A 13,970-nucleotide genomic window follows, 5' to 3' on the forward strand; every position below is an offset into this window, starting at 1 on the left:
CTACAAGGCTGAGGAGCCCGTCTCCTTCCCCAGGCTGAAGAAGGGGCACAGCCAGAGCGTGGACCGGCTGTCCCAGCAGCGGGGTCCCCGGGAGGCCCAGTCCCCACCTCCTGCCCAGGCCGGCGGGGAAAGCCGGCTCTACAAAGCCAGCAGCCTGGAGAGGAGCTTGGTCTTTAATGAGCAGACCGAGATCTTGGCCCCACGGCTGCACAAACGGGCAGGGGCCCCGGCACCCAGCAAAGGCATCCTCAAGAATGGGGCTGTTGCCAAGAGCGACGGGCTGCGCAAGGCCAAGTCCATTGAGACTTTCCCTGTGCGGGCAGGCGAGAGGGAGCCCCGGGGCCTGCCGCCCCCCAGGGCCGAGGAGGAGCTGGAGCTGCTGCCGGAGCTGGGGGTCACCAAGAAGCACCACAGCATGGACCAGATGAAACTAGTAGAGGAGAAGCTGAAGTTCTCTGAGTTCCTCAATGAGATCACCAGGCAGGTCATGAGCCCCTCCATCCTCAGCTCCCTGGGCTGGAAGCCACCAGAGGCTGCCAGTGCCGGCAAGGGCTCTGGCACCGACAGCTCTGAGTCCAAGAGCTCCGGCAGCAAAGGCAGCTCCCAGGGGTCCCTGGCTGAGAGCCGGGAGGGCCAGTGCCAGCAGGAGAGGGGCCCCCACGGCAGGAAGAGAGGCCCCTGGGGGGATCACACCAACCCAGCTCCCTCCAGGCACATGGACAATGTCAGCAGCCTGGAGCTGGGCGTGGCCCCCCAGACCAGGCCAGGCGGTGAGGAGCAGAGGAAGCCTGGGGAAGGCAGGCCGGGCCACGGGGAGGAGACCGAGGGCCATGAGCAGCCATCTGCCCCCAGGAAGGTGGAGAAGGAGCGGGGCAGCCCCCCCAAGGAGCCCTGGGGCAAGGAGCAGCCAGAAGGGACAACACAACAAGGCGGGGCCCACTGCAAGGTAGGTGGCAGTAGAGTAGTCCCTTCAGCACTAAGGCCCCACCCAAATCCCTTCCTGACCTGCCCCCATCCCCTGAGCCTTACAGCCCTAACAGATCCCCCCCAACTCTTCCCAGGCCCTGCAGCCCCCAACAGATCCCCCACCCCACCCCCTCCTGGGTCACTCGGGCTCTGCAGCCTCAACAGATTCTCCCCCCGACTCCTCCCGGGCCCTGCAGCCCCAACAGATCCCCCCCTGACCCCTCCTGGGTCACTCGAGCTCTGCAGCCCCAACAGATTCCCCCCCGCCCCCCGGCCAACTCCTCCCGGGCCCTGCAGCCCCAACAGATTTTTACCCCACCCCCCCACCAACCTCCTTCAGGTCCTCTGGACCCTGCAGCACCAACAGGTTATCCCCCCCAACCAGAATTACCCACACCCTGCGGCCCCAAACAGATTCCCCCAATCTCCCCAGGGTTATACTGCAGCCCCAACCAGGTCCTCCCAAAACCCCATCTCATCCCCCCATTCCCTGCACCCACCCGTGCCTGCAGCCCCAACCCCACCTCCTACCCCAGAAACACTTAGATCCTGTGCCCCCCATTTCCTCCCGACCCTCCCCTTCAATCACCCAGCCAACTGCAGCCCCAACCCCCCCCAGCCCCCGAACCATCAGTACCGTCCAGACAAAAGGCCAGATACAATTCACTCTGCAGCCTGTCACCTCCTCCCAGGGAGCAGGGGGTCTATCTCCAGCTCTGGCAGGGGAGTGGGGTCTAGTGGGTAGAGCAGGGGGCTGGGAGTCAGGACGCCTGGGTTCTATTCCCAACTCTCTGTACGACCTTGGGGATAAGTCCCTTCCCCGCTGTGTGCCTCAGTTTCCCTCTGTGTTCAAGGGAGCTACGTAGACTCACCCACTCTGAGATCTTGTGCTGGGCATTGGTGGCGTTTTACAAAGACTTGGGTTGTTGCTGAAGTCTGTCTCTGTCTGTCTATCTAGGAGCTGCAGCTGCAGACAGCCGATACAGAGCCAGCTAAGTGAGTATTGACCACATGCCACATACCTTGGAGCCTCCAGTCAAGATGCATGTTCCATTTAAGCTGTGTGTAAGGGACAGGAGGTCACTGTCCCGCTCTGCTCAGCATGGGCGAGGCCTCAGCTGGGTGTTGTGTCCAGGCTGGGCCCCGCACTGTATGAAAGAGGTGAACAAACTGGAGAGAGTCCGGAGGAGAACAACAAAAACGATCCGAGGTTTAGAAAGCCTGACCCGTTGGGCACGTTCAGTCTAGGGAAGAGATGGCTGATGGGGGACCTGAGAAGAGCCTTCAGTATGTGAATGGCTTGTACAGTGAAGCCGGAGATCAGTTGTTCTGCAGCACACAAAGGAACCAGCTTCACTTGCAGCAAGGGAGATTTATATTAGACGTTAGGACAAACATTCTAACAGTTAACACGGGAACAGGTTACCTAGGGAGATGGAGAAATCGCCATGATTGGAGGGTTTTGAGAACAAGTTGGACAAACATCTGTCAGGGATGCTCTGGGTTTACTTGGCCCTGCCTCAGTGCAGGGCACTGGAATAGATCTCTCTCGAGGTCCCTTCCAGCCCTACACTTCTGATTCTATGCCCAGTTCCTACATACCCCATCCAAGCCTCCTTTATACCCATACCTTAGTGTCAGGACAGTTTCAGGGTTGCTCAACCTCTGACTTACAGCTAGAGCACAGTGCGCTCTGGCCATCAGCCGAAGCTGCCTCCTGCGACAGCCGAGAACAGCCAGAGCGCAGCGCGCTCCAACCGCATCCCTGATCCGCCTCCCATGGTCCCGGGGGGAGGGGCACAGAACAGCCAGAGCGCAGTACAACCGCATCCCTGATCCGCCTCCCATGGTCCCGGGGGGAGGGGCACAGAACAGCCAGAGCGCAGTACAACCGCATCCCTGATCCGCCTCCCACGGTCCCGGGGGGAGGGGCACAGAACAGCCAGAGCGCAGTACAACCGCATCCCTGATCCGCCTCCCATGGTCCCGGGGGGAGGGGCACAGAACAGCCAGAGCGCAGCGCGCTCCAATCACATCCCTGATCCGTCTCCCACGGCCCCGGGGGGAGGGGCACAGAACAGCCAAAGCACAGCGCTCCAACCGCGTCCCTCATCCACCTCCCATGGCCTCCGGGGGGAGGGGCACAGAACAGCCAGAGCGCGTGTTCCAACCGCATCTCTGATCTGTCTCCCACGGCCTCTGGGGAGAGGAGCACAGACCAGCCAGAGCGCAGCGCGCTCGAACCGCATCCCTGATCCACCTCCCACAGCCTCCAGGGGGAGGGGCACAGAACAGCCAGAGCACAGCACGCTCCAATCACATCCCTGATCCACCTCCCATGGCCCCGGGGGCAGAGAACAGCCAGAGCGCAGTGCACGCCAACCACATCCCTGATCCACCTCTCACGACCCTAGGGGGCAGAGAACAGCCAGAGCGCTGAGCCACAACCCCTCTGCTGAAAACAGGACCAGTGCAGGGCCCTTATGCCAGCTACTCCCCAGCTATAGGGAGGAATCCCAGGGGGCAGTCTCCACCCTGTTGCCAGCACAGGTGTGCTCGAGGACAGCAACAGTGGGTTCGTTGCCCGGTGTGCTTCGCGTCAATAAACACACCAGGGGGAGAAGCAAACAAAGTTTATTTGGGATCCCAAAGCGGTGCAAGGAGACAGGCACGTCTCAAATCAAGCACATTAACAGGAACAGTTTTTCTTCTTTTATACATTTTGCAGTTAAGCCTCACCCCCCCCCCCCCGCCCTTTCCGCTCTAGCCCTCCCTTTCTCCCCCCCATTCCTCCCTCTACCCCTCCCGTCCCTGGTAATAGTTAAGTCATTCTTGGCAGCTATAAGCCTAGCTTGTTAGTAACTTCTTTAAACCGTTATCTTGTCCTTTTTCCCTTCAGCCAGAAACATGCAGACCTCATTATTACTGCTTGAGCAGGGGCTTGCACACAGATAACTGGTTGCTTACATATTCCAATTGCACCTGGCTTTTGAGGTTGATTAGAGTTTAAACATGGAAGGATAGAGTTTGGTTCACTTAGGCCTAGTGCAGGAAGGCTTCATTGACACTTAGTGGCCTTCCACCCTCCCGAGTTACCTAGGGTGAGGCTTAATGACGTCAACAACTCCCTCCTTTGAGAATACTCAACAAGCTTTTGGCTGAGTTTTCTCATATTCTGTGGACAAGATATGATTAAGTGCTATGAAGCTGGGGTTTTCAATGAGAGGGTATGCCGGGATTTTTGAGGAACGGGGGGCACAAAGCTTACGGAGGAGCATTTTAAAACAAGCAATTAGGAGGAGGGTGACCAGGCACAATACCACACCGGTGAGGAGGAGACGCACAAGGCCACCCCCCAGTCCTCCTAGGTTGGGCAACCAACTTCAAAGGGAATTGAAAACTGTGGGTTTCCTTTCCTGGGCCTTCCACTGCTTGAAAGCCTGTTTGGCCGACAGGATGTGCTTGTTAATGTCCTGTGAGTTTTCCGGGACATAAGTACAACATTCATTCCCAATAAGGGCACACACCCCGCCCTGGAGGCTAAAACATAATATAAGGCCTGTCTGTTTTGCAGGGACAGCAACCGGAGCTGGTATAGCTCTGAGTTAAGGCTCTTCTCTATGGCCAAGGTTTCATTAGCGAATGTGGTGAGAAACACGGAGAGCCTATGATAAAATTGGGTTAGCTGTTCCACCCCATAGGATGGGAGGAGGATTATACCCAACCTGTCTCCTTCCTTAATGGGCTCTGAGGTGGCATACAAAGATTTACGCTGCCTGGGGCGGCCAGGGGTTGTCCCTTAATGCATACTGGGATTCAATGGTACAGTTTTGTCACAAGGGGGTACCCGAGGTATTTCTTCCCCTACTGAACCATCCCCAACAGATATCTGACCAATTTTGGGGGACCACCCTCCAGGGTAACCCTGCTGTGTGGTGCAGGATTTGGGAACATACTCAGCAGTTAGAGAGGTTAAACTCTTGGGCAAAGCAAACCTTCAAGGACTCATATGTGTTTGTTTCCAAGTTAGTAGGGATCCCTTTCCATCCCACATGTGCCTTGGGGGAAACGGGAGGTAACGAAAGGAGTGTCCCTATGGCAAAGAGTACCACTGTGGCAGACCCTGGACCTGAACTCATGCTGGGCAGGTGACCCTAGGGCCTAACAATTACAATTCCCCAAATACCCACAAAATATCAATTACCAGTAGTATGCAGATTAAAAACAAAAGGACCAGGCCACCAGGTTAGGCCGGCCCTGTGAGAGTAAACACAACCAACGCTTAGAGTTTTCACGGGGAGTGCGCTGCGACTGTCCAAAGAGACCACAGGGCATTCCCAGCAGGCCTTATTGTCTTTTGAATAACAGTTTAAGTCTCAGGTCGTCGCTGGCAGTCTTTTTCCGTAGGCTGGACGGTCCACCATTCAGGAGCGGGCACTGCCTTCAGACGGGAGTGATTGAATCCAGTTCTTGTGTCCCTTGACCTTTGCTGCTGTGTGGGAGACCAGCAGGACGGTGTGGGGTCCCTTCCACTTCTCTTGGAGAGGCTTGTCCTTCCAGGTCCGAACGAGAACGGAATTGCCTGGCTGCAAGGAATGGACAGGGGCATCCAGCGGGAGAGGCTGCAAATCTCTGGTATACCTGTGGAGAGAACAGAGAACAGCAGACAGAGAGCACATGTACTGAGATAAAAAGCCACACCCCATTTCCCACTCCCCTGCCAGAACCGGTGTACCGTTCATAGGCCATGCCCTTCCAAACATAATCTCGAAGGGACTGAGCCCTAACCTGCCCTTTGGGAGAGAGCGCATGTGGAGCAAAACAAGGGGTAAGGCATCAGGCCACTTAAGGGAAGCCTCTTTGCAGACCTTTGAGAGGTGCCGCTTAAGTGTCTGATTTGTGCGTTCCACTACTCCACTGGCCTGCGGTCGTCATGGAGTGTGGAGCTTCCAGGGGATTTGCAGGGCATCCGATATCTTCTGAACAACTTGGGATGCGAAGTGTGTTCCGTTGTCAGATTCCATCCACTGGGGGAGGCCGAAGCGGGGAATGATCTCCTTGACAAATTTCAGAGCCACCGTTTTGGCAGTGTTGTTATGGCATGGGAAGGCTTCAGGCCATCTGCTGAATCGATCCACCAAGACGAAAAGGTATTTGAATCCTCGGGTCTGGGGGAACTCAGTAAAGTCTATTTGCCAAACCAGCCCTGGGCCTGGGGTAGGTTCCAGAGTGGCTGGTGGCACTGACACTCCTGGTTGAGGGTTGTTCTTTTGGCAGACTAGACATTCAGCCTGTACCTGGGAGGCCAGGGGTGTAATAGCCTCCCTGCCAGCGTATAATTCTTTGTTTCTTCACCAGGGTCAGTTCTTAATGTCTTTTGTAGTCAGGAATTCCTGGACTTTGTGGTTTCAAAGAAGCAAGTGTTCCTTCTTCTCTTTTCCTGAAACAGTGTGGTTCAGCATCATACAGGGGAGAGGTTACTAGCACATCACCCTGTCTTTAAATAGGCTTATCATCAGTTGGAGAGTCCTCCCGAGGTGGAGGGGTCTTTTTACAGTGAGAAGCCTGGGTCCAGGTGGGCAGTCCTTGGTACTTCACAGCGGTGTTGGTGGTGAACAGGACTTGGAAAGGGCCTTTCCAGTGTGGAGCCAAAGCAGTTTTTCGTTGATGGACTTTACGTGGACTCAGTCTCCTTGTTTCAATGAATGGCAGGGCTGCTAGGGTATTTGGGTAGCACTTCTTTTATCTGTGAGAAAAGAAACCTAACACATTTCATTAATGCCTGACAGTGTTTTGCAGATCTCATAGTTGCTTGGGCCCATTCAGGCCCCCCCTTTTCTTGGCTGTCGGCCAAGTCTTAGCTTTGGGTAGTGTCCTTGGATGGTGCCAGCATCTTATCTTTGGACTGAGCTTGCTAGCTGTATTTTTTTCCCTCAGTTAACTCATTCTGTTCTTTTTCTTTTTCTCCTTTTTGGCTTCTTTTAACTTAGAAAGGAAACTTCCACTCTTCACTCATACACCTTTTCCCAACAATGAACACATACACATTGCCATTATCCAGCAAAATAACTTCTATACAGAGCTTTGGAGCAACAAACCAGGACGAGCACACCCACTTTTGAGGAGTCCAACAAAGTTCAGGAGGCTCACAGTGGCTTTAAGGCAAGGGGTGAGACCCACAGCAGCCATTAACAAGTCATCCACATATTGCAGGAGGAGGACCCTGTCCTCATTGTCCCACTCCTCCAAGTCTCTGGCCAGGGCCTGGCCGAAAAGGGTGGGGGAATTTTTAAATCCCTGGGCCAGCACTGTCCAGCAAAGCTGCTTTTTAACCCACCTTTTGTCATCCCACTGGCTCCACTCTGTGGCTTGCATGGCTGAGGGCTCAATTGCAAGGGTCATTATCCAGGTATTCTCCGGGGGTAAGGTGAGGGTTATTTCATCTTGGGTGAAATGCAGGGTGGCTCCTAAGCGACAAAGCAGGTCCCGTCCCAGTAGAGGTGTTGGACAATCAGGGAGGTAAACCAGTTTGTGAGATAGAGTTCTGTTTCCCAAAGCACATTCCGCTGGGGCATACACTGGGCACTTGGTTCCTTTCCCTGTGGCACCCACCACAGTGAGGGACTCTGACACAGGCAGCTGCAGGGGTCGATTTACGGCGGCTCGTGCAGCTCCAGAGTCTATTAAAAAGTTGATGTCCAAGTCTCCCACCCTCATGTTTACTCGGGGTTCCAGGGGCAGGATAGTCTGTCTCCCCTGACACTCCTATTCTTGATCCTCCGCTGCCATCATAGGGGTACCTTCTCTTTCGGGGCACTCATTTTTCCAATGTCCCTCCTTTCGGCATCTGGCACACTGGTTGCGACCCAGACGCCTTTCCTGTGAGCCAGGGCGCCCACGGCCTCTCATTCCCCGGCCCCTTCCACCTTCCTGGAATTTTCCCCTGCCACCGGCCTGTACTGCTGCGACCATCATTTTTGCTTGCCTCTTTTCCTTTTCTTAAGACACAACCTGATTATGCTCCACCTCAGACAGCAGGGTCCGCATAAGGACATTACAATCATCCCAGTCAGGGTTACAGCTAGCCAGGCACCCTTCAAAGACCGAGATAGACTTGCTTGGGTTTGTAGAGAATTCCCCTGCCTGTGCCTTAAAGGCTGCTAGGTCCACCGGGTTAAAAGGCACATGGGTGTAAACCTGCATAGTAGTGGCCTGATTCCTATCTGAGCCATGTCTGGACACCACGGTCTCAGTGATCAACAGCTAAAATTCCACCGAGGGGGCAATCTCTGGGACCTGAGACACCTTGTCTTTATATGGTGGGGGTGTGATAGCCGAAGGGGACACCGGACCTGCCATTACAGCTGTGGGGGGGTTCTGGGAACTAACAATAGCTACTACCGAACCTGTCGGAGTCAAATTACACTTTTGCAAAATATCTAACCTATCTCTTAGCAACATAAACAACTGTACATACATATGTTCATTCCATTTACCCGTTTGCTGACAAAACAGAAGTAATTGAAGGATCGTGTTATAATTAAGTGATCCTTCCGGTGGCCACCTTTCCTGGTCCTCTAGCTGATATTGAGGCCAGTCTACTGTACAGAACCTTTTCAGTTTACTTTTAATCAACGGATCCGATCCAAACACTTTCCAATTCACCAGAATGCATTCCAAGGGTGTACACCTTGCCCTGCCTGCCATACTCTGTCCCTGCCCCGTAGGGAGACACTGGGCGTCCCCAGGTCATAACAGGTAGACACTAGGCGTCCCCAGGTCAAGACAGATAAAGTCCCCACTGGACTGTTCCTACCTTATCCAAGGGTCCGGTTCTGCACCGTCGCCCTATCCATGGGACCGGTTCCCCACCGTCGCCCGCAGCTGCTTCTCCACTACTCGAGCGCGTTGCACCGTTGTGCCCTCTGGGGTCGACCAAACCACGTCTCCGCCGAGGCCCCCGGTAAAGTCACCGGTGCGCGCTGGGCGTCGGTCGTCGCCGCAATCTGTCGACCTCCGAGAGGGGTCCGGGCAAGGCTAAATTTCAGCCTCGAGCCCCACGTTGGGCGCCAAAACTGTTGCCAGCACAGGTGTGCTCGAGGACAGCAACAGTGGGTTCGTTGCCCGGTGTGCTTCGCGTCAATAAACACACCAGGGGGAGAAGCAAACAAAGTTTATTTGGGATCCCAAAGCGGTGCAAGGAGACAGGCACGTCTCAAATCAAGCACATTAACAGGAACAGTTTTTCTTCTTTTATACATTTTGCAGTTAAGCCTCACCCCCCCCCCCGCCCTTTCCGCTCTAGCCCTCCCTTTCTCCCCCCCATTCCTCCCTCTACCCCTCCCGTCCCTGGTAATAGTTAAGTCATTCTTGGCAGCTATAAGCCTAGCTTGTTAGTAACTTCTTTAAACCGTTATCTTGTCCTTTTTCCCTTCAGCCAGAAACATGCAGACCTCATTATTACTGCTTGAGCAGGGGCTTGCACACAGATAACTGGTTGCTTACATATTCCAATTGCACCTGGCTTTTGAGGTTGATTAGAGTTTAAACATGGAAGGATAGAGTTTGGTTCACTTAGGCCTAGTGCAGGAAGGCTTCATTGACACTTAGTGGCCTTCCACCCTCCCGAGTTACCTAGGGTGAGGCTTAATGACGTCAACAACCCCACAGAGTACAAAGGGGCCTTAGTACCCCAGAGGTGTGAGGGGGACTGCGCTTGAATACATGGGGATGGGTGTGCTCTAAGAGCCCCCTGCATCCTTGGAGTGGCTCTGCAGGGGGAGCGCCGATGGAGGGCTGTAGGCAGAGGGGGGCATGCAGCTCAAAGATCCAACAGGGGAGCAGGCCAGCAGTTCTGGCCCAGATGGATCCTGGTCCTAGCTCCAGTCACTCCAGCCAGGTCCAGGGCTCTGGCATGACAAGACATCTGGGGCTCAGATTCCCCACTGCCAGTGCTCTCTGTGACCCCAGGTTGCCCAGAGACCATGGCGTGGAGCAGGCGGAAGGAGCAGGTGCAGGGGCCAAGTCTGGCCCTGCTGGGCAGCAGGATCTGCAGCAGACCTGGGAAGAGCTGGAGTTGCTGAAGGAGAAGTTCAGCAGGTAAGGGATGCAGAAGCCTGGCCTTTGGGTGGGTGGGGCCTCCTCACAGCCACTCCCCCAGGAGGTGGAGTCTATTACAGCCCTACCCCCTTGTGGGTTGAGTCTGCTCTCATAGCCACACCCACCAGGAGGCAGAGTCTAGTATAGCCCTTCGCCCCTTGGGGGCAGAGCCTGCTCTCCAGTTCACTCGCTTGGTGGTTGAGTCTGTTATAGCCCCACCCCTCTTGGAGGCATCAAGTCTATTCTCACAACACTACCTCCTTGGAGACAGGACCCTTCCCCACATGCACAACTAACCTGTGGGACTCCCCACTGTAGGTACAAAGAGCTCTGATTGGTGGAGCTGGGTTACCAGTAGCACCTCCTGCCATTGCACAGCTCTGAGTCCCTCCCTCGCTTCTCCCTGAGGTTCAAGTTTCTTGTCACCCTAGGCCCTTCTGGGCACTGTCCAACCCACGTGGCATGGCTCCCCTTGGCCTCCGCTACACTGCCAGCAACACAGGAGCCTGTAAGAGACCAGCCCCCATTAACAATAATTATGTCTATACTGAGAGAAGGTAGAGATTGGGAATGTATCCCACTGCCTCCATCAATCACACACTAAGTCACATGGGTTCTTAGTTTGTATGCTTGTCTGTCGGGCACTCGGCAAAACAGGGTCCCGAGATCGATCTTGCAAGCTAAGCAGAATTATGTCTCACTAATACTTGGACGGGAAACCTCCAAAGAAAATTCACAGTCCTGCAAAGGATGCGGTGGAGACTCAGTATAGGGTGCTTTCCCCTCACAATCAGCACTGACCCCATACCCCAGCACAGTGCCACCCAATGCTGGGCAAGAGATCATTATATAAACAGCTCCCATGCCCTCCCCCCCAGAGGCGGCTGCATCTTAGCACCGGACGAGGGATCCCTGTATGAACAGCCCCCACACGCCATCTCAGCACCAGGTGAAAGATCCCTGCATCTGTAGGGAGGTTTTCAAGACAGTCTCAATCTCTTGTCTGTTTCCCCCCCAGGCTGCAGGAGGACTATTCCAACACCCAACGCACCAACCAGCTGCTGGAGGAGAAACTTCACCTCATTGTAAGGGCAGCTTCATTGCTGGCAGGGAGCAGTCCCAGATTTGGGCTTACAGACCCCCACATTGAAAGGGAGCAACCCCATGGTCAGATCCATGAGCCCTGGAGACTCAGCTGCCCAGACAGGGAACAACCCATTACCTCATTCAATGTAGGCTCTTACACTGGGCCCATCACCGTGGTATTTGAGCCTCTAACAGCTGCTCTATCCATATATTAAGTGCACCATGTAGCTACACTCCCGAGGGACGTGGGGGTCTGATTTTTCCATCCCACAATCTCTCCCATAGTTCTGATGAGACATGAAGCCAAATCTCTCTCCCCCGCCCCCCACCAGGGTATTCAGCTGCCCTGACAATTTGCACAGAGATTTGGATATTAACCAGGGTATCCCAGCCAAATCCCAAACCACTTCATGGGCCTAAATTGCTCCCTGCCTGGCAGTTTCAATCAGACACAGGATCATCCCACATGTCATATCTTCAAATGCTGTCCAACATTGTTGTGCAGATGTTAAACAGCCCCCATATCCCACCCCAGAGGTGGCTGCATCTCAGCGCTGGGGGACCAGGAGTCCTGATTCCCAGCCTCCAAGCACTAGGCCATTCTTCCCCTGACCATCTAGTCTTGCTGTCCTGAGCCCTTTGCTGTCTCCCTCCCCCCGCAGGCTCAGAGCATGGCAGCTGAGAAACAAACCCTGAACCAGCACATTACTGAGCTGCTCGAGAGGCTTATTAGTGCCCAGAACACCATCTGCACGCTGGAGAGACTCAACGTGAGCTCAGGGGTGGGGGAGGCGGGCGGCCTGGGGAGCACAGACTGGGGGAGCACGGGGAGGGTTCCTGGCAGTGGGGGTGGCGTGTGGGCTATGGGGGGAGGGGGCAGGCAGAAGTGGTGCTGGGAAGGAGTGGGAAATGCTTCCATCTGTGGAGTCAAAAATCCAGTACCAAGGAAATGTTGCTAGATTCCGGAGCCAGTGGCAGCCTCACATTTTTAGAGCCAAACAGGTGAGGAATTAGTGCCGTGTATCCCTGGAAAGCTGGGCCCCAGCTTTCTAACAGCGCAGAGAGACCAGGTCTAACCCCCACGATGTCAGAGATACGGAGCCTCAATCTGCCCCAGCACTTTGCGACCCTTTCAAACGGCTCTGGCCTCAGGGAAATAAGCTCAAAGGTAATCAGAATCATATGACTGGGGGGTCCAATAGCTTGACAACCCTCAGGGCTACACATAAAGGCCCTATGCTGCTGGAAAGCTGAAAATCCCAGCTTTCCATCAGGGCAAGTCTTGCATTATTAGCTTGAAGACTTGAGGAGATACTGCACCTTAAACAGCGATGGCTGCAAGCGTTAGCAGTTTTTGAGGCTGCTAAACTAACACCAGAGTTCCAGAGGGTAATCAGACTGACGGGATTGATAAATCCAATTCGTAGAGCTCGAAACAAATGCCTGACACCACTGAAAAGCTGAGGGTACAAACCGTTCAGATATAGCACTCGCGGTTAAGGAGATATTGGGCTTTAAACCACCGCTGGTCCCGGCCACACTGGGCTGGTGTGAGTGACATCCCCTCCCCCGTCCCTGCAGATCTCGATGCTGCTGTCAGAATCAGCGGGGAAGCACCGTCACATGGAGAAGGCCAGTTCCGCCGACAGCCTCTACTCCCTGCACATCTCTGACGTGGCGCCCCCTCCCGCCTTCATGGACAGTGCCTCCGATGCCCACACCACCACCCCCAGCCAGTCTGACTCGGCCACAGAGGCCAACAAGCCGGACTGCAGCTCTGAGTCAGACACAGCCATGCCCAACGGAGACAGGACTCCGGTGCCCAACTACCACAGCCTCCCATCCCCGGGGCAGCTGGAAAGCCACGGGAGAACCACGGCCTTCACGCCGTGGAAGCAGCAGTGCCCTGGAGAGCTGCTGGAGCACGTCAACTCGACAGAAAGTGAGTGCAGTGCGGAGGAAGGGGCCCAGGTCCATGCCCTCCCCATGCCACACTTCCTCTACCTGAGGCAGGAGGCGCTGGTGGCTCCCTCAGTGCCCACCGTGCCGCCCACTGATGCCCTGCGCCCTCCGTCCCCGCAGGGCCTGCTGCTCGGTGGGCGGCTGGAGCTAGTGCCAGTGCCGGAGCTCAGCAGCACCGACAGCTCCGATGGGGATGAGGCCTGGAGCCAGGGCCTAGGGGAGAAGGAACCAGGGGTGTCTCTGGATTACCAGTCAGCTCAGAAGATCCTGGACAGCCTGCTGAGGCAGCACCAACACCTGGAGAAGGAGCCGGCGAAGGCGAGTGGAGGGGGCTATCAGGACAGGAGCGAGATGGGCCAGGCCAAGGGGCACCAGCGCCGGATTCGCTACTACTGGGACTTCCAGAGTCCGGGCAAGGAGCAGCCCCTGCTGCACCAGCCCCAGCATGGAGGGGGGTCCCTTCCCCGGGCCAAGGGCGAGAAGGTGTTGCAAAGGGAGCAGGAGTGTGGGGATGGGGTGATGGACTCCACACTGCTGTAAGGGGACCCATAGGCAGATGAGACCCCTGCCCCACAGCCACTTCACTGTCTACCTCCTGCTGCCCCCTACCACTTCACTGTCTACCCCCTCACCACGGCAAGGAGCCCAGGGGATCAGGGGTGCCCCACTGAGCATAGGGAACTGTAGTCTGGGTTTGCTACAGACTGCCTGGGGGACAGACAGAACCAGAGAGGGGGTGGGGGGGACACGTTGACCCAGAGAGATCTGTGGGGAGAGGACAGACAGACAGGCCAGAGAAATGAGAGGAAACAGCTAGAGATAGATACCCAGAGGGATGGGTTGGGGGATGGACAGAC

At 55.5% G+C, this 13,970-nt stretch overlaps 1 protein-coding gene across 1 annotated transcript; it reads left to right on the forward strand.

Moving 5' to 3' along the window:
- The first annotated feature begins 8,775 nt into the window (after positions 1–8,775).
- Positions 8,776–13,954, forward strand: LOC122173692 (tight junction-associated protein 1-like). The gene is made up of 4 exons (XM_042850237.2): positions 8,776–10,065; positions 11,084–11,150; positions 11,814–11,921; positions 12,733–13,954. Exons 1-4 carry the CDS (start codon positions 9,755–9,757, stop codon positions 13,651–13,653), a joined length of 1,407 nt encoding a protein of 468 aa, XP_042706171.1. The 5' UTR covers positions 8,776–9,754; the 3' UTR covers positions 13,654–13,954.
- The last annotated feature ends 16 nt before the right edge of the window (positions 13,955–13,970 follow it).

The sequence above is a fragment of the Chrysemys picta genome, chromosome 7 (assembly GCF_011386835.1).
Source record: "Chrysemys picta bellii isolate R12L10 chromosome 7, ASM1138683v2, whole genome shotgun sequence".
NCBI lineage: Eukaryota > Metazoa > Chordata > Testudines > Emydidae > Chrysemys > Chrysemys picta.